The following is a 27641-nucleotide window of genomic DNA, read 5'->3' on the forward strand; positions in this document are numbered from 1 at the left end:
TTAAAAAAAACAGATAATGGAATTAAAAATCTTTTCTTATCTTTGGTTTTGAATGTATTACAACTATCCCAAACCAGCAGCAGTTGAACACTGCAATAATAGCTTGGGTTTATGGGGAAATTTTTAGACACTTTGATCTTTAGATGACTAGCCTGGAATTGCCTTAAAGCAAACACAAGTTGTGAACTAGCCTGACACACACAGTACATAAGAAAGAAACTAGGATTTAATACCTGCTGTTAGACCGCTTAAGTGGACTTCTATGATGTCTGCACACTGATCAGCAGCTTGACTTCAGCTTTCCCAGTGTGAAAACAGAAACTGAGAAACAGCTTTCCCAGTGTGAAAACAGAAACTGAGAAACAGCTAGTGATATTGTCAGCTTGAGTAAAATTCATTTATTGGCTAGTAAGTACACTGCCTGGATACATGTAGAGAATTAACTGAGAGAGCATGAAGGAAAATCAGTTAGGAAAAGGTGAAGAGAAAATATTGACTGGGAAAAATCCTGCAGCTGTTCATCAAAAAGCAGTTCAAGCTCCAGCTTGGGTGTAAGACATGGGTTCCATAATCTAGAGAAAAAATAGGTCAAATGTGCTCAGAACTTATACTCTTAAAGTGTTTTCTTTATTTTAATATCAGCTCAAATAACAAAAGGCTGAAAAAAAACTTTAAAAGATAAGTGAGCTGACAAAACTGCAAAAATTAGAGATCGAAATGAAGAAAAGGCTGGCTGAGTATGAGACTGCTCAAGAAGAGATGTTTCGAAAAATGATAGAATTAAAGAACACAGCACATAAGGAAAATCTGAGATTTTTCTGCTGTACCAGAGAAACTGAAGGGAACAGACTTTTTATTAATTTTATGAGACTATGTCTATGCTCCAGATTTGGCCATGAGAAAGCAACCAAGACCTATATTGGTAAAGATGCAAACCTGTCAGCAGAAAGAGTTGATCCTGACAAAAAAAAAAAAAACAGACTAAACCTTTGAGGCAGTTAAGTGTTTCTGGAAAGTGATTATTCACTGTACACCAGCCAGAAGAGAAACAAATTTCAGTAATCTCGGAGTGTTGAGAGACGGGTGTAAGATTCAAGCTGCTATATGCAGTTATCTTGAGAAGATAAAGACAAGCTAAGGAGGAAATGCAAATGTTTGTCCAACAAAAAATGACCCTCAAGCATAAGCAGACTCTGCTTCTCATTCTTCTGATAATAAGTACACATGTACACAGAGACTTTGCCAGTGAAGTCTTATCCACTGTTCCAAAGGAAAATGCTTGAGACAGAGAAAAGCACAGGAGCTGACCAGAATAATCAAAAGCACAATGGAATTGAACTGGAATCTGAAGTTGGGAAATGGAGATGAAAAAGGAAGAATACCAGCAGCATGGAAATTAATGAGTAAATGTGAGATTGTAAGGCATCAAACGCATTTGAAAATGCATCTGTATAAGAATACATGGAAAGAGTAGACTTTTGTTAAGTTTGTTAAACTTGTGAGGGACTGAAAAGCATTTCCTTTACTTCATGTCATAGATGTTTAGGACTCTGAGGGGAGGGAAAGAAGGAAAACAGTAACTAACTACAACATTTTATTTTCTTAACAGTATGTCTATGAAACTTTTCACAATATAAATTCCTTATTTTATAGTAAAGTACTTTTAGTTGTTCTTGCGTGTGATAAAGTTATTAAGGTAAATGGCTGCCTTTTTTTCTTCCTCTTCTTTCTTCTTTTTTGGTATGAAGAAATGTAAGCATTACAGTGCAAAAAGAGAAGAAAAGCTAGACAAATGCATGTTTAAGTTAATAGGCTGTAATCTTGAATTGTTGAGGTGGAAGATGGGGGCATGAAAGTATACAGATCATAATACATGTAGAGCTGATGTGTTTTCTCTTACATTTGCATAGGTGAATGTCTGGATTAAGACTCTTGGCTTAATCTAATAATAAATTTTAAGTGGAACCCCACCCCCCCCAAAAAAAAAAAAAAAAAAAAAAAACGAGAACACTGAATATAATGAAAAGTTTTCTTTTAGCAAGAAATGTTTTGGTGTGTCCTACAGGCTGCAACAAAGGACTACATTTTTCTTTTCCATGGAAGTAGACTGATCATAGAGCAATAAAAGACAGAACCTTGGTTTCTTCAAGACTAAAATTTAATGATGTCTAATATATGCATGTAGTTTGCTCATTTGGGGTGGGGGGAAAAGATAAAAAAAGAACAGACACATTCGTGTAAGTAAGTACATGCAATAACATGCATCGTACCCTGGATAACCACAATTTCAAATTAATTAGGACTTGTGTTAGCAGGTGTCTATTTGACACAAATGTTCTTATTAGAAGTGCTAGTCTTCATTATTTGAAGATGTACATAGTTATGTGTTTTTGTATTAAGTTAACAGGTTTTGGAGCATGTTTGGTTTTCTGTTTGAGGGGTTTCATTAAAAAAAAACTCATAAAAATATGACGTAGTTTCCAGTGTTAATGATAAGAAAAAATCTTTATAAAGGATTAACCAGCCAAACATTAATGCGTGCATGTATCACAAAAGGAAATAGACATTTAAAAAACTGCCATATATATAATAGACAGGAATAACGATTTTTTAGCATAATGGTGACACTTTCCATATTTTCTTGAAATGTGAAGGGTCTCACAAGTATGGACAAAAAAGAAAGATTACTTAATTATATTAAGAAATTCAGGGTGTAGATAACAGTGCTATAGGAGACACATTTGGAAAGAAATGAACATGTGAATTTGATAAAGAAGGTACTTCAGGGTGAATATTCTGCAAAATATCAGGGACAAAGGAAAATAAGTACGTAAATCAATTGCTAAAGGAGCTCCAGTAGAGATGGAAGAAGAAAAAAAAAATAATGACAGATTTATAGTGTTAAGGGGTTACTGGCAATGGATAGAGATTATGCTGGCATGTATTTATATTCCACCTAAATCTTCTGTTTTGGTGGGTTTTTTTGGGGGGGCAGAAATCAACTTTCAGAAGGGAATATTATTTATAGATGGGGCCTACAATTTGGTTTTTAATAAGGATATATCTTGGGGGACCTAGAAGGAAATAATAACAAAAGAGGGTAGATTTCTGAAGAAAGTCAATCAAATATTTGGTATGAAAGCTGTAAATTCAGTAGTAGGAACTCTGAGAGAATTTAGATATTATTCCCCAAGATACAATAACTTGGATAGAGTTGACATAAATTATATTTCACAGGAGCATGTTCATTTAATTGAGAACTTTGATACATATCCAATAAATATTCCAGATCATGTGCCAAATATTTACTGAGATCAAAATGCAGGGAAATGAAGTAAAGATGAGAATATGGCGCTTCACCCCCTATCAAAAAGGAGAAGAATTTAAAAAAGAACCCCACCCACAGTCTCTAAAAACATGTTTATTTCATCATGGTTTGGTGTTTCCTACATTTTAATACCGCTCTGGGACTATTTACAGATTTTTAAATATTTTTATTTGTAATTTTTGAGTCTGACATGGGGTCTAGCATCTTGAAGTGATCCTGATTGTTTAGTCTGCCTCTAGGTATCCCACAATGCAATGCTTGTCTGTAAATAAATTACATAACACAGGCCTTTATCTTCCTAAAGCTACTGTCACTGCATCGATTTTACGTGCATACACTGCTGTCTTTCAGCAGTATTACGTAAGATTTCATGCCATTCAGTGACTACATAAAATACAAACAGTGCAAATGCCACTGAACAGACTTTCAAAGTGATTTTTACTGCTGCTTCATTTTAGAATGGCTAAATTGCAGTCTTTTGTGAAGCCTGAATTGTACTACTTCGACTCATCTCCCATCCCTCTTCACACCTCACTTTCCTAGCTGTCACAGTGCTAAGGGTAATTTGAGCTGTAACCTGCTGTGATTAACAGCTCACAGCAGGAGACTTGACTTGTGTACTGTTTCCTTGTTCTAGCCTTTACTTTGTGTATGGGTGGGGAAAGGACCTGGGAGCTGGGATATCACAGCATGGGTAGGTTTTTAGAACTGTCATGGTGATGTCAGATTGGGGAGGGAATTGACCAGAAAACTACATGTATTCATTGGCCTTGATGACATCAATGAATTGGAGACTGCAGGCTGCAGCAAGCTTTTTCAGGGTGGGATACAAGTTTTTTGAAAGTGAAACCACCACAGTACAGTAAGGTACTGATGTTCTTCGTGTTTCACTGTTGCAGTTGTTACATTTGGGTTATCTGCTTGCAGGTAGCCCTCAGTCGGCCTGATTAACAAAGTCTTGGGTCCTGTGTCGGTTGCTGCCCCTTCTTCCATGACATCAGGTCATCAGGGATATAAAACAAGCAGCCGACACCATTACACCAGTCTTTCTTACCATGCGGTGCCCGAAGCAGAAGCAGTTTGCAAGTGCCGATCAGCCGACTCCAGAAATTTTCGTTTTCGAGTTTCAGAACCGAAGTCTTCAACTAAAGCCAAGTACCCCGTTGGGGAAACTTTTTCTTGCTCCTTACCGATGTCAGTAAAAGTTAATAAATGCATTACTTGTGGAAAGCAAATACCTCATAAAGATTTTCATTCATACTGTATTCCTTGCCTAGGCCCTGACCACAACGTACCTTGCTGTCGGTTTTGTACGTTACTTAATCAGTGCACTATCCATCGTCGGTATATTTTCACCTCTAAATATTTCGGTTCTCGGTTTAATTATCCAGAAATGTCATCGGTTAGCCATCTGACTACGGGGATTCCGAAAAAATGCAAAGATAAAGACAGAGACAGGCCACTGAGGTCCAAAACTGCCGGCAACGCTTCTCCTAAGCCAGTCGCCAGTTCGCCTGTACTCAGGCACTTTCGCAGCCCCTGATACCCGCTACTTCTGATTCGCAGGCCTCTACTGAGACCCATTCGGAGTCTGGTATGCCGCGAGATGCTTCAACTATGGAACCCATGGATGTCTCTACCTTGGATGGGTCCAGAGCCGCTGTGCAGGCACTGGCTTCTGAGGGTGTATTCGGGCCTACGGACTTGCATATTAAACCGATGCCTCCTTCTTTACTCGAGCCTAAATCTCGATCCATGTCTAAAAAACCAATGCCTAGACCACATGCTCAGGCCTCTAGGCCTAAAAAACAAATGATAAGAATGGCTGAAGATCTAATAACTCTAATCCGGGGTAGCCAACCCCCCCCCTTCTAAGAGGCCTAGGACTGAAGTTGATTATGAATCTTCTGATCAGGATTCGATTTTTTTCTGACTCTTCTGATGATCGGGATTTGCCCTTACCTACTTATGAGGATTCTGATGCAGAGGACTCTATTCCCTCTGCTTCCCCTCCTGAGGATTTTTTTGGGGGGAAACCTTACATACTCTAAGGGAGCATTTCCACTGGGAAAGCCAGGATTTTTCTGATTCAAAAAAGAGGCTTAGGGATTTCCTTCTCCTACCTCAGCATAGGCCTTTAGCTATTCCTCCTGTACTAGACATTGTTGATGATGCTTTCTCGCAATCTAGTTTGGCCTCTGATTCCCTGCCTCCTGCCCCCAGAAAACCTGACAGATACTACAGGGTCCTTGAATTTCACAAGTTCCTTTTCAAAAATCCTATTGCAAATCCAGAGACTATTTCACAGGGGCCCAAGGGCATTAAGGCTTCTACTGCTAAAAATCCTACCCCTTCTGATAGAGACTCCAGGGCGCTGGATAGATGGGGTAAGAAGGTTTACACTTCTGCAACCTTTGCCATTAAGGCTTTAAACTGCCAGTTTCATATGTTAAAATATCAGCAACATGTTAGTGGACTGCTTAAACAGAAAATGATGTTGATTCCTGACTGTGTGGAAAATAAAGAATTACAGGATTTAATGCATTCTGCTGAACAAGTTGGAAAACATACTTTGCAATGTGGTTTTGATTCATTAGAGGCCTATTGCAGGGCTGCTGTTACCGGGACTGTAATCAAAAGGCATGCTTGGCTTAAGGAGCAATCTTTGGCTGATCATTTTAAAGCTAAATTGTTGGATGCTCCTTTAAATCAGGACCGCCTGCTTGGCAACAAGGCTGAGGAAGTTCTTAAAAAGATGGAAGATAAAGCTAAATCTATGCAAACTGTTAAATATTTTTTACGAGTTCAGCCTCCTAGATTTAGTAGGCACTGGCCCTCTAAGAATTGGTCCTTTTCAGCCCCTTCCAGGTCTTCTCAAGCCAAACCCAGACACAGCAAAAACCCCAGGTTTCAGTCCCAGGGGACTCTCAGAATTAAGCAGTTGGGGGGGGCCTCCATTTCCAAGTCTGAGAATAATAAGACTCCCTCTTATGGCAAACTGTCTCAATGACTTCCTTTTAAAATTTCCAAGCACTTATCAACTGACTTCCCCTTTGGGGGGAAAGATTGCTCTTCATGCAAAGAATTGGGAACTCATTACCCAGGACAAATGGGTTTTAAATGTAGTGTCCCAGGGATACAGATTTCATTTCCACACGTTGTTAAAAACCATAAATCCAAGGCACTAGGAGTACTTCTCAAGTAAGGTAGCCACACCAAACAGTCCCAAGAAAGGCTGTATAAGCGCTTTTCTTCCTTTATTAGCTATTAACAAAAAGGAACTTCATCAGATACAAAAACCACATCATTTCCCTTTGTTTAAATACCTTTAAGGGTCATGTGATCCACAAAAATTACATAAATATATTTCCTACATTATAAACAGTAATAAAAAAGCTTTTTCATTATACTTTAACAAAATAAAATATAACATTGCTAAAACCTTCTACCTGGAACTTCCTAACCTTATATGTTAATATTACATTAATATCAATAGTTATTAATAAGCAATTCCCGCTGACATTCTTGAACTACACCCCCTATCTAAAAACTAAAAAACAACCACCCACACAGTAAAATATCCTTGCATTTATAGTAATATTCAGTGGTTGTATTTATAATCTGTTTATTCTTAGTTGTTTAATTTAAATATTTTCTGCTCTAAAATTAAGCAAACTACTAACTAAAATTCTGTCATTTAAACCAGGCTGCATTCAATAACACCTGCCAAAAGGTCTCCCTATATTCAAGAAAATTAGATCAGTTACCCCCTCTCTCCTGTTTTTTAACCTTCTCCAACACACAAAATCTAAATTTTTTAAAAACCTTTATTTTTTTAAAAATTTTTATTAGTACTACAGATTGTTGGATGATATATTGATTTTGTGGATTGGGAGTGAGGAAGAGGCAGATGATTTCCTCGAGTATGTTAATACTACAACCATTTTTTTTTAAATTTACAAGTACAATGGGAAAGGAAATGGTTAACTATTTGGACGTACATATATATAAAAATATGGATAGTAGGAGTTATGAGTCATCAATCTACAGAAAACCAACATATTCAAATAGTTTGTTACATTTCGAGAGTGAACATCCATTTTGGCAAAAAAGGAACCTTATCAAAGGGCAAATGATAAGGGTATCTAGACTAACTAGTGAGAATGAAAAATTTGTGGAAGAGATTGGTACCTTGAAGGAGATGTTATATATTAGAGGGTACCCGAAAGCACTGGTTGAGGGGCAGGAAAAATATGTGATCGATAGAAGGATGGAATGGTATCCACCCTTGTTGAAAAATCCTAGTGTAGCAGTGGGTGGCCAAAACACGCAAGTGGGCTCGTTTAGTTGTACTTTAACATGTGATGAGCACTCACCAGAAATTCGAAAGATATTAGAGAAGAATTGGAGTGGAGTGTGTGGTGCCTTTGGTCTTATTGATAAGTTAGGCCCCAGCCCAAGGATAGTGTACAGAAAGGGGCATAATATTAAGCCCCTATTTGAAAGATGTCAGAACAAAGAGGATAGATTAGTGTTGGGAAAGATGAGTATGTGTGGAAGTTGTAGGGAATGTAGATTTATGTACGAGACCAAGAATTTGGTCATTGAAGGTTATGATAGGATTATTGCGATAAAAGGGAACTACAACACTAGGATAAAGGGGGTTGTGTATGTTGCCCTATGTCAAACATGTAAGGCCTATTATATAGGTAAAATGGAAAATGAATTGAGAAAGAGGGTATACCACCAAAATTATGCCATTAAAAGACAGGAGGGTACAAATGCCCTATATAGGCACAGCGTTTTATGCAAGGATTTTTAAAAATTTAGATTTTGTGTGTTGGAGAAGGTTAAAAAACAGTAGAGAGTGGGTAACTGGTCTAATTTTTTTGAATATAGTGATACCTTTTGGCAGGTGTTATTGAATGCAACCATGAAGCTTGGTTTAAATGATAGAATTTTTTAATTAGTAGTTTGCTTAATTTTAGAGCAGAAAATATTTAAATTAAACAACTAAGAATAAACAGATTATAAATACAACCACTGAATATGACTATAAATGCAAGGATATTTTACTGCGTGGGTGGTTGTTTTTTAGTTTTTAGATAGGGGGTGTAGTTCAAGCATGTCAGCATGAATTGCTTACTAATAACTATTAATATTAATGTAATATTAACATATAAGGTTAGGAAGTTCCGGGTAGAAGCTTTTAGCAATGTTATGTTTTATTTTGTTAAAGTATGATGAAAAAGTTTTTTTATTACTGTTTATAATGTAGGAAATGTATTTATGCAATTTTTGTGGATCACATGACCTTTAAGGGTATTTAAACAAAGGGAAATGATGTGTTTTTTGTATCTGATGAAGTTCTGTTTTGTTAATAGCTAATAAAGGAAAGAAAGCGCTTATACAGCCTTTCTTGGAACTGTTTGGTGTGGCTACCTTACATGAGAAGTACTCCTAGTGCCTTGGATTTATTGTGTTTTGGACATTCAGTTTGTTTCGTTGATTTCCACACGTTGCCAACACCAAGTAGGTGGCCGGACCTACCCCCAGATCAGTGGGCAGAGGCCCAAAAACAAGTACTTTCTCTCTTAAGCATGGGGGCTATTCAACTGGTCCCAGAAGAGGAAAAGGGACAAGTTTTCTACTCAAGACTTTTCCTGGTACCCAGAAAAGACAATTCATGGCATCCTATCCTGGATCTGTCTACTCTAAACATCTTTTTGGAGATTCCAAAATTCAAGATGCTCTCTCTTCACCAATTACTTCCTATGCTAGGCAAAGATGCCTGGTTGGCAACACTATGTTTAAAAGAAGCATACCTGCACATCCCAATCAGGGAATCTTGCAGAAGATACCTACGCTTCAAAGCAGGCTACACGCACTATCAGTTCTCTGCACTGCCCTTTAGCTTATCTACTGTGCCCAGGGAATTCACAAAGTGCCTAGCACCAGTTATTGCATTTTGCAGGCAAAGAAATATTCAAATATACCCATACCTGGACGATTGTCTAATTCAGGCAGAAAGCCAGGACATGCTTTTGAATCATCTGGCCTTTGTAAAAAGGGTTCTAACTTATCTGGGGTACACCGTGAACGAAAACAAATCACACCTGATACCCTGTCAACAAATTATATTCCTGGGAGCAAGCTTGAATACAACTTCCCAGATGGCTTACCTCACACCAGAAAAGCAAATTCATTTGACAACCTACTTCAAACAAGTGGCCACAAAAACCCTGCTATCTGCAAGACAAATACTGCAAGCCTTGGGGTTCATGGCCTCCTGCATTCTTCTAATTCCGTATGCAAGACTGCATATGAGGAAACTACAGTGGTATCTAAAAAGCCTATGGTGTCAACATTCTCAAGACCTTGAAACATTGATTCCTATCATACCTTGCCTACTCGTAGAGTTCCTTTGGTGGGCAGAGGCGTGCCAGCAAAACAAAGGACTATCTTTCACACCACCCTCTGCCACCCAATTCCTAACAACAGATGCATCATACTATGCATGGGGGGGCTCACCTGGCAGGGAAGTGCATTCAGGGCAAATGGAACCCAGGTCAAGTGCACCTGCATATCAATCAAAAAGAAATGTTAGCTGTACAGAATACTCTTACAACCTTCAAGGACCACATTCTTCCAGGACAACTAATGGTAAAGACGGACAACACCACTGTTATGTGGTACATAAATAAGCAGGGGGGTACACATTTTTACCCCCTCTGCAGACTAGCCATGGCATTGTGGAACACAGCCTTGAGCTACCAGATGCACCTACAAGCTCAATTCCTGCCAGGAAAATTACATACACTGGCAAACGGACTAAGCAGAAACCTCATGGACCCACATGAGTGGAAACTGGAACCAAGGATTTTCAACATGTTAACGAGCAAATGGGGGACCCCAGATATAGACCGGTTTGCCTCTCCCCAGAACTATCAATTGGACAAATTTTGCACAAGGACTCCCCCAAACAAGCCTGGAAAGTGGATGCTGTGTCATTCAGCTGGAAAAACCTGTCAGTCTGTGCCCCCCCCCCCTGCTTCTGCTCTCCAAAGTACTACTAAAAATCAAACAGGACAAACCAAGGATGATTTTGATTGCTCCAGACTGGCCGCACCAACACTGGTGTACCCCCTCCTGCGCAGCGTGTCACAGTTATCTCCATGGCACCTGCCTCAGATTCCTTCCCTGCTGTCTCAGCAGGAGAATCAGATTCTGCACCCTCAGCTTCCAACACTGAACCTTGCAGCCTGGCTAATTACTTAATCTCCCCTTTACCATCCCTCAGCAAACCTGTGATGGATATCATTTTAGAGGCAAGGAGGCCTAGTACAAGAAAATCTTATGCTGAAAAATGGAAAATATTTTGTGTCTGGAACCAATCTCAAGGCATGAGCACAGCAGCACCCAATTTACCTCAGATTTTACAATACTTAACTGAGATGCTTCACAAGGGCCTGCCTTTTTCCTCCATTAAAATCCATGCCTCAGCCATTTCAGCTCATTATAACACAGAACATCCCTTCTTCTCTCATCCACTGCTCAAGCAGTTCCTCAGCAGGGCCAAAAATTTGAGACCACCCAGGAGAGCTCAAACCCCAGCCTGGGACCTTAACTTTGTCTTGGAGAAACTCACTCTACCTCCTTTCGAGCCAGCTGCTACTACAGACTTAAAATTTCTTTCTTGGAAAACAGCTTTCCTTTTAACAATCACTTCAGCTAGAAGGGTATCTGAATTACAGGCCCTTATGGCAGTGGAGCCTTTCATCATCTTTCATGCGGACAGGATGTCCCTCAGAACCAATCCATCCTTCATGCCCAAGGTGATATCCAGTGTGGCTCTTAATCAGTCCATTCATTTGCCAACCTTCTTTCCCAATCCACAGAATAAAGGGGAACAGATACTGCATTCCTTAGATGTGCACAGACAACTTAGATTCTACCTGGACAGGACTAAACCTCAAAGGAAATCTGAACAACTGCTGGTGGCATTTGCTGCAGGGGCAGAGGGGAAGGCTATTTCAAAGCAAACCATTTCTAAATGAATAAGCCATTGCATTCATTTCTGCTATAAGCACCATGGAAAACCTATCTCCCAGGGGATCAGACCTCACTCCACCAGGGCTGCATCTACCTCTACAGCCTTTCTCAGAGGCGTCCCTACCAGGTACATCCTAGAAGCTGCTACCTGGAGTTCAGTACGCACTTTCACCAAGCATCATCATTTGCCAATTTTCTCTAAATCCAGAGCTGGCTTTGCCACTGCAGTCTTGCAGGGCCTTATAGCGGGCCCTAATGCTATCTAAATTCCTCCTCCCAACCATAGCTTTGGGAATCTACCCAAATGTAATGACTGCAACAGTGAAACATGAAGAACATAGTACAGTTGTGTATACTTACCATAAATGTAGATGTTCGAGTGTATTCACTGTTGCAGTCCTGGTTACCCTCCCTCCAGCCCCCTAACTTCTTTTGGCTATACCTCTACTTTCCTTTACTATGCTTAAAAGCCTTTTTGGTGTATTTGTTTTTTTTTTGTTGGAGGTATATCTTTGTGCATGTATGTTTAATTGCTTCCCATTACGGGGGCACCTGACATCTGGGGCAAGAAAAACTGATGTAATGGCGTCGGCTTCATGTTTTATACCCCTGACGACCTGACGTCATGGAAGAAGGGGCAGCAACCGACGCAGGACCCAAGACTTTGTTAATCAGGCCGACTGAGGGCTACCTGCAAGCAGATAACCCAAATGTAATGACTGCAACAGTGAATACACTCGAGCATCTACACTTATGGTAAGTGTACACAACTGTATTTTCTAGTGGAGAGAAACAGTCGATTAAAATTTTTTTGAATGCTGTATTGTTTATTCATAGCAGGGACTGTAAATGGAGAGAAAAAGGACAGAGTAGTTCAGCATTTAATAATAGAATCCCATTGTTGCCCTTTAATGAATGGATAGTGGAAATTATGCTGGAGTTAGTAAGGAAAATAGAACGTACTCCAGAAGTTATAGCTAGTGAGTGGGTTAAAATGACTGTGAAATTTAAAAATAAGATAGAAATAAAAGAAAAACGAGATCTGATTAAGAAGTATTAAATATTTAGAAGGGCCAACTGAAGTTATAGTATTGCAAAATAAGGGGAATTTCACAGAACAAGAGGTGCAATTGCAGAGTGCTAAAGAGAAAATTAGGGAGTGCCTGGATGATATGCATGAGTTTTTAAAGATTTCTGTTAAGCAAATTTTTATGATGATGACTCTAGAGTACAAAAACTTCTGGCACAATGACTTAGGCAGCAGAAAGTAGTAAGGGTTGTTGCCAAACTTAGGGATCTTATAACAAGAAAAATAACCAGAGATCCTATAGCGGTATTAGAGATATTTCGGAAATTTTTTGAAAATTTGTAGAAAGCAGAGAAGTGGAGAAAAAAAGAAAAAGCACAAATCAAAATATTTATTGAAGACTTTAATATGCGAAAGTTAGATGTAGATGAGGCTCAACAAGAACAGCTAAGATAGGAGGAGATGAAATACAAATTGTAATGTTATAACCAATGTACAGGAAAGCCTCCAGGAATAGATGGTATTCCGGTGAAACTTTGAAAGCTGGGGGGGGGGGGGGTGTAAGTGATAAAGATCTGGAAGGTTTTAATAGTATTTTAAAAGAAGTGGAGGCACCAAATTGTGGAAAAAGTCTGTGGTGTTTGTCATACCTAAAGACTTTAAAGACCCAACTAACTCATGTTCATATAGGCCCATTTTAATTTTAAGCCACAATTATAAAGTGTTTGTGTCTGTAATAGCTAAAAGAATGGCAAAGGTGATGCCAAAATTGATAGATATTGCAAGTGTGGTTTTGTGTAAGGGAAGGAAACATATGACAAAATTGATAGATATTGCAAGTGTGGTTTTGTGTAAGGGAAGGAAACATATGACAACATTAGTAGAATAATGATGATCAAGGGAGAAGGAGAATGTAAGAAAATACCACTGTTATTGGTTGGTCTTGATGCAGAGAAAGCATTTGGCAGAGTAAGCTGGGATTTGCATTTCCTGATACAACGATAAGGTTAATTAGAAGAATATATGGGGATTAGAGGAAAAAATCAAAGTAGGAGGGTTCCTCTCTGTGCCTGAACAGGGGAACCAGGCAGGGCTGTCCTCCCCCCCCCCCTTTTTTTTTATTTGCATTATGTTTAGAACCATTGGCAAGGAAAATAAGGGACAGAAATTCAAGGATATAATTGGTATAGTGTTCAAGAAAAGTTGGTTTTATTTGCAGATGATTTTATTTTGTTTCTCATGGAACCAGAAAAAATACATCTTGGTGTTGTGGAGTATTCTAAGTCCATTCCTGTTTTTTTTTTTTTTTTTTCAAGATATAAAATGAATGAAGGTAAAACAAAGCCTATGGCTATAAACTATATACCAACACCTTAATTTGTCCAGCAATACCCATATTTATGGGGACACAAATTAAGTATTTAGGAGTATGGATTAAAAAGGATTTTGTTATTGCAGCTACATATCTATGGGAAGAGACTAAACATACAAGTAGAGAGCAAATGATGGAGGTTTGACGGGGAAAGGAGGAAGAAACTGGGAACTTGTATTTTGGAAGTGTAATGAGTTAGGAGATTTTACAAGTTTCCTACAGAGTTCTCTGTCAGAAATATTGAGGTAGCAAATGGTTATAACAAAGGAAATTATTCTTTTCAGCTGATATACAGGATCTGAATTGCCAAGATATAGTAATGTCATATCAACTTTAATTCTGTTGGCTGCCAAAAAAGCAATTACTGGAAAAAATAAATCTAAGTTTAAATAAATTTAGTTCTTAGAATACTTTCTGCTGCTTTATGAATATAATATTTTGTATGGCTGTTACTTGCCTTACGAATCTGCATCCAAAATCCCAATCTCTCTCTCTCTATTTTTTGAACTTTCCCCCTGCTGGAACCTCATTATCCCTTTCCATTTAAATTATAACCTTCTGCTTGTGTTAATGTATATGAGCCTTATCTGTGTAGCTCTAAAATATCCCTTCAAATCAAGTAATCCTAAACCACCTTGTTCTATTGGAAGGGTCAAGTTATCCAACTTAAACTCTTGCCCTCTTCCCCTCCCAGATAAATTCCTTCAACTATTTATTAATTGTCTCAGGTTGAGAAAAATATGCCTGACCTGTGTATAAAACTAAAGGGACTAAAAACGTGTTCACTGATTGTATCTTACTATCCATATCCATAAATAAGAGCTTCTAGTTTCTCAGTTTTTGCATTACCTTTTTTTAGTCTCTTCCCACATCTGTAGCTGCCATAACAAATGCCTTTTTAATCCATAATCCTGAATATTATTTGTCTTGTCTTCATAAATGTGGGTATTGTGGAACCAGTTTGTTTGTGGGTACATAATTTATGGCTATAGCCTTTATGTTTATTAATTTTATATCCCAAAAAAGACTAGAAACTGTCTGAAAATGTTCCATAACACTGAGATGTCCTTTTCTGGATTTATCAGTACAGAATAATATTTGCAAATAAAGCCAACTTTTCTTGATTACCATGCCAATTATATCCTTGCATTTCTGATTCCAAGCAAATAACAAAGGGGGGGGGCATGCCCCTGCCTAGTTAGTCTAAGTTGAGCTTACTGTTAATGCTTTAAAGTGTTGGGTAAGAATGATAGAGGTAAAACATATCCGATTTGAAATTGGTAGAGGACCAGTCAAGCCACAAAATGAGAAAGAAATGTATTTAGGCTGTAAGGGAGTGGCCTGAGTCTCAGACAAAGAAGCATTAAGAAGAGCAGTTGACTGAGATGAATTGGTTAAGTTCAATTAGTTAGTTTAGCAGCTAGGACCCTTTTTTGGGATTTGCTGGATATAAAAGAAAGTTTATCTCTCCCTTTGTCTCCATTGAATGCTGCTTTAGACACCTGGTTGGAGGAAGCTCATGAGCCAGTCTGGTGAATGCCAGAAGCTGAATAAGTATTTCAAAAGCTTAAACAGATCCTTTGAAAATAACTGGTCCTTGGTCCACTGGCTTCTCAGAACCCATTACTATATATGTAGATTCCTCAGAGGTTGGATTGATGGCAGTGCTAATAGAAAAGTTGGGCAATGAGAGCATCCAGTTTATCTCAGCAAGAAATGGAGAAAAGCAAAGGCAGGATGCTGTAGTGTGGGGAGGGGAAAACCTGGTCTTCAAATGGGATTTGGGGTCCCTGTGTTATGATCTCCTGGGCAGGGAGTTTACCTTGGTTAATGCTTACACCCCTTCCAGTGGCTTTACCAACAAAAGAAAGGCAGTGTGAAGTTTTGCAGGTGGAGTCTAGCCTTACAACCATTCAACATTTGGATTGAATGTAGTCTTGATGTTCACCACCACAATGCAGATGGTCTGTCTAGGGCTCACTGACCTTCCAGTGGACTTAGCACCATTGGATCAGGCTGGAGAGGAGTCATCTGCTGTATAGTGTGGTGCTTCTTGTGGGTGGATGCCCAACAATTACGGGAAACAGGTCTTTTTTAGATGAGTTGGCACTACATTTTAGGTGTGTTAGAGTACTTTGCTTTAAAAAAAAAATAACTTTTGTATTTGGTAGAGTCCTGAGGAGTCTGACAAATTTTGTGGAGTACTGTTGATGAAAAGGTGACTGACCAAGGCCGGAGTAATTATCCCTGAGATGGGAATCCAGTGACAGGTCAGTATTTGCCAATGGAAGTCATGGTAATTTCCTAATTTCCAGTAAAAACCTGGAGTATGCCTGACTGGAGAGATTCTGGCAAAAATTAATTTTATTTGTTTCACTTGAGGAAGCCCTTGTATTAAAGACATAGTGTTCCAAAGACTGTATTTGAGTTTGTGAAATCCAGTTAGATTTTTGATGTTTTTGGACTATTACATTCAAGGGTGAAACTTTTGACTGGTAAGACCTTGTGGTTATAACGGGGTCACTACAGTGTGACATTTCAAAGATTGTCAGTACGGAGAAAAAAACATTGTAAACTTGTGCTAATTACTACTGCTAAAACATCAGAAGAACTGAACAGTTTATTTCAAGGATCCCGTTTTATTTACCATTTGCATTTTGGTTGCTTTTGGCAGAGTCACCGTGTTTTTATGTTGTACCAGTTAAAATACTGTTGCATGGTAAACTGTGTGTTCGCTGTCTGAAAATTTCACATATGGTGTATGCAGTGGGCAACTACATTTTTTTGCTTTCCTGATTCCACCTGCCAGTGCTAAACAGTGAGTTTTCACCACAGCAAACAAGTAGAGTTTTGTGCTCTTGGTGACTGATTTGAGCTCTGTGGGCTCCTACAGGTGATGCAGAGGTTATAACCACCATAGAATGACTTTTGAAGACCATCTCTACCACTGCTGAAGGAATTGTACTTATTGCCAAGACCATGGCAAAGCCAATAGCCACACCCTCGCTCAAGTATCTATTTAGCATCGAAGACCTGGAAACATTCCCAATAATGCTTGAAAGAGTAGTGAACCAGCAGGGATTGGAGCATTCCACTTTAGCTGTATTTTGAAATGAGCCAACGCTAAATTTTAGATTTGTTGAAGTACTTGCCTTAAAAAGAGTAGTTTTTATGTGGGAGAATGCATTTGAACAAAGCAATGGGGGCAGGTAGCTTTCATGTGAAATACTTTGTTTCAGGTAACGGAAATCAGTTGGTGACCGGTGCTTTTTTTAAGGATAGCTTAGTTCTGGTATTGCAGAAGTTGTATGGGAGAATCCAGAGGAATCTGGAGCAGGTTATGTTGAGTACTACTGAGAGAAACTGATCAAACCCAGAACAATTGGCTTTAAGGTGGGGGTCCATTGAGAGGTCCCTTGTTTCCAGTGGAAGTCCAGGAAAGGGAAAATCTAGAGTTGTATGTCTGAAGATATTCTGGTAAAACAATTTTTTATTTGCTTCATTAGAGGAAACCATGGAGGTATAGAGATTGTTATGGAGACTACGCTTGAGTTGTTTGTGAGTACCTCTTGGACTGATGGCATTTTTGGATTGTTATTTTATAGGAAAGAATTTGCAGTGAAAAGACTTTGTGGTTGCAGACTCAGTGCATGGTGCCACTTCAAAGACTGTTAGCACTGAGAAAGGCATAGTAATCTTATGCTAACTACCACCACTGATGGACTGAACTATTTCAAGCATTGTGTTAGTTTTTTAACCTCTTACGTTTTATTTGCTTTTGGTGAAATACGCCCATTTTTATATTGTTATTTTGTGTCTTTCGGCTTTTCCCAGTTAGGAGTCGCCACAGCAGAACTCCGGTCCGCTAATGATTGGTAGTGGATTTTTACGTACCGGGTTACCAGCCCTGACGCACAACCTTCAACGAAGGCACGCCCCATTCACGTATGCCTCCACACAGAAGACGCTCTAGCTGAGAATCAAACGGGACAACGTCTTGCTATGAGGCGACAACGCTACCACAGCACCACCAAATTTTTATATTGTTATAATAAAGTAAAAACTACTGTTGTAGTGTAAACCTGGTGTGCTTCTTGAAGTGTGTGCGCGCGCGTGTGTCTGTGTGTGTGTGTGTGTGTGTGTGTGTGTGTGTGTGTGTGTATGTATGTATGTATGCAGATATATCTATATGAGGTGACTGAATTTTGTTGATTTCACATGTGGTCATCATTTGTTTACTCAATTAAAGTTTGGTTGACTACACAGATGGTCGATGGGCATGGAAGCTTGAACAATTCATGGTGTTGGGGAAAAATGCACTTTGTGATCTCAAAGTTTGTGTGTGTGTATATATATATATATATATATATATATATATATATATATATATATATATACACATTTATATTTCTATGTATACTGAGCGATCCGTCATGGAGCACTACACAAAGTGATCCAAGACAGATGGCCAAAGTCTTCCAAAGATGAACTGTCTTAAAATGTCCTGCAAATGCAGTTGGTCTAGTACTAATCTATGAACCTATGAACATCTACCCTAGTTTAAAAAGCCCTTTGGGTTAAGGATCTTTTAACATTTTTTAAAAAATGTTTGTGACTTTGACTGACCCCTGATGTGTTACAGGACATCAGTGAGGTTGACCAGCGAGAGAGCATATTGTCCAACAATAAAGATAAATCTCAGACAAATCAAAAATAAATTTGAAAGAGCTAAGACACAGAAAACAGTTGAGAAATAATTCAAAAAATCTGTCAAAGAAAATAACACAGAATTCCACACTGGAGTCATCATTTCTGGTTTTAATCTTTTTTTTATTTTGGGTTCTGCTTACAGGATGGATAAGCACTGCATCCTAAAGCCTTATACTAGGGTAGAGGTATCATGCTTGGAGGACTTTGATTATCTCTAGCGTTTTCACTGTATGATACCTTAAACCTCCTGCAATAGCAGCCCATGGGATAAGTGCAAATGATCCTTAAGGACATCAAGTGTTTCAGCAAGATGGCTTATGAAAGTCCATGACTTTTTACTTTTTCTTTTTAAGCCTTTGTGGATGCATTCATATATCTCATGGGCTTCTATTGGCTAGATTTTTCTTGTAGCTTTTATGATTTGGTTTGTCTGTGTGACCTTTTTACTCTTTGGTTTATATGCAATTATATATGTATTTTGTGCAGCCTCACTGTTGTTTAGCTTCTTCTTTGATCTCTAGAATGAGACAGCATGTTTCTTTTAGGATTAGCAGTGTTTCATACTCCTCAAACTATTAGCACGAGTCAGGGATGAAGCCTGAAATAATTGGGGAGGGGGCAAAAAAGGCCCAAAAGTAGGGACAATTTAAAAAAATGTTCTTGCTAGAATAACATGTTTTGCATTATCATGCATTTTCTCAAGCATATGAAGTTTGAAACTTAAATGTCTGTTACTATTTAGTGAGTAAATCACTCAGTGGTTTGTCAGAAAACACACATTTTATGAAAATCAGACCAAAATTATGAGGCAAAAATCTGGACATTCTGCAAAAATTTGGATATTTTAAAAGTCACTCTCTCGCTGAAGTGCATTTTAAATTATTTTGTGTGAATGTGGTATTTGATAAGGTATTGGCACATTTGTCTATTAGTGTAGATAGTTAAATTGACAAAAAAAGATGCATCACTTTAAGACTTCCAGCAGTTCCATGCCACACTCAAGTTTTTAAACCTGATTTTAAACCATAAATATTGAATACAGTTGGTCTCTGAAGAGCTCATGTTTGAGGTGACTATATAATGTGTCTAAAACTCCTACTGATTTTATAGATCTATCCTTCTGAGTATGGAAAAGAACGTCTCAAAGCAGAGGAATGTCAGGGACCTGTTGAAATACTCAGCGTTCCAGAAAATTCTACTGAAGACACCGAAGAAGAAAGGTTAAGTATAAAGTGCAATTCAGCTTATCTACCTGGTAGTAGATATTCAGAATATGTTGAAAAAAAATCTGCATACATTGTGTATATTTCTGTGTGTATGTGTGGGTATCTCTATTTCTCTCTCTCTCTCTCTCTCTCTATATATATATATATAATATATCTATTTATAGATATGTATGTGTATTTTATTTTTACTTTTAAGTGGTAACATGCCCTTTTTTAAATTTTGGAGGGGGTGGCTAATAAGGAGAGATAGCACTTCTAGACAGAAAAATACAGCAGATAAGAAACAGCAAACAGTATATATAGGGAGTAAAATTATCTCACTTAGAGCTAAGATAATGAAAGGCAACACCGATTCCACTTACCGAGTGCTGGGCAAAGTCACCCTGAAATAATATGAAACAAAACACTGATAACACAATATTTATAACTGATCAGTTAGTTCTATGAGCTACAGGTATCAGGACAAGGATGTCTTTCTGCACTCCCTTTGTTAAGTAAGGTTTGAATTGGAGAGGTGTAGCTTTCTCTAATAACCTTATGATGGCCTTGGTTGGCCTATATTCTTGGCTATTTTCTATATTATTTAACATGCAGTCTCAGTACAGTTTTCAAGTGAGATGTCCTTTCGTTGGGATTAATACGGTCTCACCTCAGGACCTGATTTCTACAGTAATAGGATTTCTTCTCCTGTAACTTCTGACAACATTTGATAGTTTTTTTAGTGTTTTCAGGTGGTCTGCCAGAGTAAGATATCATGTCAAATAGATTTTTTTTTTATTGTAATGGGATCCACGATTCTCTTCTGTCTTTCTCTCCCTCCTCCCACACTCTCCCATTTAGTTGTTGGACCTTCAGGACTGCCATGTCTTCTTTCAGTCTTCTGTTGGTCTTTATTATTCTGCCATTAACTTCAGATCTTTCACCTTTCAGGCTTCCATGATTTTGTGAGTAGATAAGCATTTCTTGTGAAAGGTCTCTCATTTAACTTAATATATTCTGTGAAAGAATCCCTCTTCATCTTTAAACTTCATCCAGCTTGTTTGATCGTGCTTAATTTTACATTGTGGAATACATTTGTTTGGGATTTGAGTCACAGTTACTTGTTGATTACAGAGCATGTTCATAGGTTGGTACTACGCTAATCGCCCTAGGGCCTATACAAGCCTAGCCATAACAATCCCTGGATATTTCTTCCCACAATATTTACTTCCCTGGACCCCTATCTAGCAGGATGGCTGACGTGATCCCTGGCGTGAATTTCCTATCTCCCATCCAATCGTCAAGGTTCCTTTTGAAGAGGGCCAAGGAGGCGCTCTGCTTGACAGGTATGGGCAGTCTATTCCAGAGTATGGGGAGTCTCTGGGTCAGGAACTTATTCCTCCAGCATATTTTGTTCATTGTGATGACAAGGTTTAGATTCTTGGAGCGTGTAGCTCTGAGGGATTGGGATTTTTTTAAGTGGAGCATGTCCAACAGCTCAGGGTTTGACTTGGCCTTGTATGTTAAGCAGAGATCGCCTCTGAGTAGATGATATGCTACAGAGTATAGCTGGAGTTTTTTTAGATGGTCAGCATAGGGCATCTGCTTTAGGCCTGTGATCCTTTTAGTGAAGTATTTCTGTGGCCTTTCCAGCTGTTGCAGATGTCTTGTAAGGTACATACCAAACGGGACATTGTACTCTATAATGGGTCTAATGAGGGATGAGTACAGTGGGACAATGACCTCCTTTTTTCTGGATGAAAAGCCCTTAGTGATGAGGTGTGCCACATAAAAGGATTTCCTGACTGTTGTGGTGATGTGATTATCGAAGGTGAGACCACTGTCCGCCTGTGTCTAAGTCTAAGTCTCTCATCACACTTATAGTGTTTAGTGCACTGCCACCTATGTGGTAATTCATGGGTATATGTTTTTTCTCAAAGGGGATAACTATATATTTCTTGACATTAAGCTTGAGCCCATGGCTCTGGCACCAAGCATCAGTTTCTGTAAGGCCCTTTTGTAGAATATCTACATCATTTGGGGATTCAATAATGGCTCCCAGTTTGCAGTCATCTGCGAACTTTGTTAGCCAGAGTCCTGTAGTGTTGGCTTGTACTTCAGAGAAGTAGATGCCAAACAAGAGCGGTCCCAGGACTGAACCCTGAGGTACGCCACTTGTCACTTGTCTGGAGCTGGATTTGGAGTCGGCTACTTTTACAGTCTGGGTTCTGTCTGGAGCTGGATTTGGAGTCTGCTACTTTTACAGTCTGGGTTCTGTCAGTAAGCCAGTTGGCAACCCATCGAGTGATGGAATTTATGCCCAGCTTATTAAGTTTATCTATGATTCCAGAGTGGGGGATGGTGTCGAAGGCCTTGGCGAGGTTCAGATAGGCTGTGTGGACTGCCTTACCCTTGTCCACAACTCTGGAAGCTGATTCGAAGAAGTCGGTCAGGTTCAGGAGACAAGATCGGCCCTTAACGAACCCAAACTTGGTGGGGTCCAGTGTTTGAAGGTTGCCAATGTCTTTGTTTTTAAGTTCCGTGATAATGCCTTCCATGCCCTTGCAGATCAGGCTCGTCAGACTGATGGGATGGTAGTTCCCGGGATCCAAGATGAATACCCCCTTATGGAGTGGGATAACTGTAATTGTGCGCCACTCAGTGGGCACGAAGCCTTACGTGAGGCTATGATTAAACATGACACTTAGGTGAGGTGCCAGTTCATTTTGTAGTTCATGTAGTACACAGCCCAGGATGTCATCTGGTCCCATGGTTGCTGTATTCCTAGCTTTGGAGAGTGCGGTTTCTACCTGTGTGGCCATGATTACCGGAGTTTAGCCATCTTTTGGTATTGAGATATGCCCTTTAGGGGGTGAGAAGCGGGGTGAAGTTGGCACTAAATCGATCTGCCAGAGTATTGGCAATATCCTTGGGATCAGTATATTTAATGCCATTTTGTTGTAGCTCAGAGCATATCTGAGCATTGCCATTTAGATTCTTGACATAACTATAGAATGCATTGTGGTTGTCTTTGGAATCTTTGGCAATTTTATTTTCGTAACTAGCTTTGGAGGATTTTATGAGGGATCTCAGCTTCTTACTGAAGCTGGTAAGTGATTTTTTTCCATCGTGGGATTTTCCTCTTTTCTGCAACAGTTTTTTCCTTCTGTTGTATAGTTTGTTTATGTCAGGGGCCACCAGATTGGCTTCCTTTTTTTTGGAGGAGAGCGTCTTGGTTCTATTTGGGATGGCACGATTCTTGCACGAGTGAATATGCTCATACAGTGCCTTAGTGTAGGATTCAGCAGTCAAACTTTCAGCTCCCGCCTGCATGGGTGTCATGAAGTTTGTCATTTCTGACTTAAGTAGCATGAAGTTGGCTTTGGAGAAGTTTTTTATGGAGGTTTCCGTACTGTGGGGTGGGGGTGGGATGTGGATGTCAAGGGTGATTTGCTTATGGTCAGACCTAACCAATGAGGGGGTGACCACTGGTGTGGAACATCTATCTCCCATGTTGGTAATGACCAGGTCTAGGATATTGGAGCCCCTGGTGGGACAATGGATTAGTTGATCCAGGGTGTTGGAATTTATGAATTCCAGGAACCATTGGGAAAAGGTGTTGGTACCCCGAGTAGTTTTCCCAGTTAATGGCAGGGTAGTTGAAATCACCCAGTATTAGGGTGCTTGGTTGTATCTTAATATTTTCCAGTATGTTTAGAAAGGTGTAATGAGAATCTTTGGGCAAGGTGGGGGATCTGTAGCAAGCTACAATTTGGATTGCAGTCTTACCTAGTGTTAGTTACACCTGGAGAATTTCAGATGCATTGTGTTGGGCAACTAGCCTGGAGGTGTGAATATCCTTGGTGAATATGGACACTCTTCCGCCTTTAGTGTTTCGGTCTTGGTTTGGTGGCCGAAAAGTGTGGTAAGAGTTGTAGCCTGGTATTGCAGGGGTGCTCTCTGGAGCCTTGAACCAGGTCTCAGTTACTGCACAGATATCGATGTTCTCCATTTTTAGGAGTGCCTCAATAGAGTGCATTTTGAGGTTTAGACTTCTAGCATTGAGTAGCATTACCTTCAGATTTTGCATGCTTGTATCTGTTAAGGTGGTGGTTTTGTCCTTTGAACCTTGCCTAAAAAAGGCACTATAGGGGTGGCAAGAGCTTTAGCCAGTAACCTGAATCCCAGGGGTGACAGGTGCAGACCATCTCTGGCAAAGCATTGTGGTTTGTCTATCATCTCGTCCCAGGCAGACAGATACTGGATCCCCTTTGAATGACACCAGAAGCTTAGCCAATTGTTGAAGTCAATCATTTTGTCCTTATACTGTGGTATCATTCTGGGCGAAGACAGGATGCTACTCAGGGCTAGGGTCATACCTCCCTGGGCCACATGATCTGAGAGCTCTTCCATGTCTCTTTTCATGTAGTCCAGGGAGGTACGTCTCAAGTCATTCACTCCAACATGGACAATGACAGAGTCGTATTTGTACTTGTTGTGGAGTGACTTGAGTGCATGCGTTATGTGGCGGATCCTGGCACTCGACAGGCAGCTGACTGTAATTTTCTCCTTGCTCAGCCTGGTGAGTTGGGACATCAGTGTGCCTGACTATAAAGTCACCTAAAACTAAAGTGTTGGGTACATTGTCTTGCCTTTGGGGCTGTTCTTGGGTGGCACACTGGTGTTGTGAGCTATGCGTTACTTTGGTTGTGACTCGTGTTTGTTTGTGTTTCAGCTTCGGAGGTCCTTGTTGCTTGGGCAGGTTAATGTTAAGGGCCTCCGCATATGTGGGTTTAGTGTTGCTATGTGTGGGTGTTGATGGTGTGGGTTTTGAAGGGCTATGTGTTGCTTGAGGTGTAGTGCAGGTGTTAACCTTCTCCTCTTGACTGTCTAGCACAATTTTGGCTGGAGAGAGCTTTGCTTCCAGTTTGGCTATGTAAGTGCATCTCTCACAGATTGTAGTGTTTGGTAGTAGGAGGAGAGGGTTGTCTGTGTACATGAGGCAGTTGCTGCATTGCCTCAGTATGCCCAAATTCACCAGGTGGACAGGAGAAATCACTGGAGGCTGACCCTTAGACATGCCTGTTTAGGTGCTTTTTTGTAAAGTACAAGAGCTGTTTTCCCTTACCTTTGCAAGGTACTTTCCAATTATAGGCTGTTTAGTGCCTACGATTAATTTCTCCTTATTAACTAGGAGAGTTGAGTGCTTGTATCAGTTTAAGACTTACTAATGCTTTCCAGCAGGTTCTAGAGCAAGTGCTAGTCACAGGGGTTCAGATTTTAGTGCTGCTACTGAGAAACCAGCATTCTGGCACCTGGAATAGTTTAACCATAGCCCCGCGGTGCTGCACGATGCGAAAAATGCGCAAACACGTGCGTTTTTAAGCCAAAAAGTTGAAAGGGATAGAAATCAGCCCAAAATGGCTAAAATTACAACTTCAGAGCTGGAAACTACTGCTCTAGTGTTAGTGCAATGCTCACCACTCCCACTGGTAAGCAGTAGGACTTCCCTCTACCACAGCAATGTCTGGATAGCTCTGAATACAGAAAATGGAGTCCTGCAACCAGCAAAGCCTGGGATCCGGACAATACTAGCTAGGAAAGGCGGGAAACAAGTAAACAAGATAGTATTTTTGTGGATTCTTTGCCATTCTTGCACTAGTACAGAAGACGACTGTGGCCCAGCATGAGCTGGTTAAGCATTTCAACCAAGCGGATCTGCATCTCTGACAGCTTTTGAAGAGCCATTTTTGTCATTAGAACCTTAACTTCATGACTTCTAGGCTCACCCATTCATTTAATAATTCTGCTAGTTTGACAACTTTGAAGTTTATCTCTAAAAAGAGATTTCTTGGTAGTATTCACTTCTTTTAAAAAGGTGTCATAACTTCGTACTTTTACCTGTATGAACATTTATTTTCTGTTTTGTAAAAAAACTGAATACCCTGTAATAGTAATTCAGGTTTCGTCCTGAATATGATGCCAGAATTGTCCTTAAACTAGTCCATTCTTATGCCCCTCCCCCCTTGGGGCAGAAACCTTTTTTGCGTGTCTGTTTATTTGTGAGGGGAACAGATTGCTTCAGTTCTAGAGTATGCGTCACCAGCCAGGGCCAGTGCTAGTATTTTGGAGGCCAACAGCAAGGTTCAAGTTGGGGGCCCTACCCAAGAGGATGTAAGTTGTAACCACGTTGTTGCCACACCCCTTTAACTGTCAAGCTTAACCAGCACTCATTAACAGTCACTATATAAAGTGTTAGTACACTCAGACTGTTACAAAGACTTGTATTGGATGAAGGTACACACATCGACTGGCATTTATTACCAGTGATACATTATGACAAGCTTCAGTACCACAACAAGGTAACCAGTCACAGAGATATATGCACACACTGACTGGCATTTAGTAGCAATGTTGTTACATTATGAAAAGTCTCTGTACAGCATCAAGGTAGCCAGTCCCACAGAGGTGCACAAAGACACTGACTCCCACACACAGGACACAGACACCCACAGATGACAAAGACAGCACTACAGCAAGACAGGACAGAGACACCGAGACATTCACATAAGACCAAGACAGCTGTACAGCAAGATGGTGCAAAGACTCTCGCACAAAATCAAGACACAATGTCAGTTGCAGAGTGGGCAGCTTGAGATGGATAGGAGATCCCTCGTCCTGTGTGAGTAGATCCCACCCTGTGAGGTAAATTGTGATGATTGCCTTGGGCTAAATGCAGAAGAAGAGTAAACCAAAGCTGTCTCAACCAAAACAGAGTCACCAACAAGATATTGGGAGCATCCTGTTGAATTTTGAACAGGACGTTTGGAATGAGGGGAAGCTGAGGGAAAGCATAAAGAAAACACCCACTTTTGAGAAAAAGATAGGGTGTCCACCTACCAAACCGGAGAACCTGGAACCAACACTACAGCAAGACAGGACAGAGACACTCACACAGACTGCCAGACACAAGACAGAGACACCCACACAAGACCAAGACAAATCTACAGCAAGATTGAACAGAGATTCACAGAAGATGAAGGCAGCACTATAGCAAGACTGAAATACACAAGATGCATTAAAAAAACTGACCCCACCACACAAGATAGAAGACAGCTACAGACATGCAGAACTGTCAGACTGCAGAGGCACACAAGACAGCCATAGAAAATAATACAGACACAGAAAGACATACAGGAGAAAGCCATGGAGATTACAGAGACTGCAGACGGACTCAGACCCAAAGAGAAACAGGTGACGTCAAAAAGCGCACAGATGACAGACACCAGAGTGCCATTTATCTTCAGTGTGCAGTTAACTCCTCAGCTGTTCAGATTGCTGCCACTTTGTGTTGTTAGCTGTCCTTGCCTCATGACAAATCCTGCCACTCCGAACTTTCCTTGCTTCACTACAAATCCTGACACTCCTAACTGTTCTTGCCTTAATAAATCTTGTTGCTTTTTTCTTCCTCCTTGTCCTACCTGGTCCTACCTGCCGGAGCAAGCAAAATCAGAGTGAATGCGCAGCATATTATAACCCAGGCTAAAGTGCAACCTGAAATTTACTGCCGTACAGCATTCTAAAAGATTACTGGAAAGGAAAGATGTGCACATACCTAGAGTTATACTGGTATCTTGCAGATTTTCTTTCAACGTCTTCAGTGAGACTGCTGTACAATAAACCTTGTTCCACTTCATGCTTAACTGAGAGCAAAGCTAAGTCTGAAAGTCTCCCCTGACTCATTGATGAATATAGGTATGTCTTTCAGTTTCAGTTTAGAAAAGCTGTGTTCGGCAGTAGCCACTGTAACAGGTGCAGTCAAATAAATGCGCAGTGAAATGTAAGTATTTATGTAAATGCCCTGTAACTGGTTGTGAATGAGGAAATTTTACGAGTCATTGGTGATGATTCAGTATCAAGCTTTTTAAAAAGGCTTTTTTAGTTCAT

At 39.9% G+C, this 27641-nt stretch overlaps 1 protein-coding gene across 1 annotated transcript in view; it reads left to right on the forward strand.

The window, feature by feature from the left end:
• ESF1 (ESF1 nucleolar pre-rRNA processing protein homolog) overlaps nucleotides 1–27641 on the forward strand; it is a 1041566-nt gene that overhangs the window by 247655 nt on the left and 766270 nt on the right. The window contains exon 5 of the mRNA XM_044056192.1: nucleotides 19600–19709. Within this exon, the coding sequence (XP_043912127.1) occupies nucleotides 19600–19709 (110 nt within the window). The remainder of the gene's footprint in view (nucleotides 1–19599; nucleotides 19710–27641) is intronic.

Source organism: Protopterus annectens, chromosome 1.part2, assembly GCF_019279795.1.
Source record: "Protopterus annectens isolate FY-2018-M chromosome 1.part2, PAN1.0, whole genome shotgun sequence".
Taxonomy (NCBI): Eukaryota; Metazoa; Chordata; order Ceratodontiformes; family Protopteridae; genus Protopterus; species Protopterus annectens.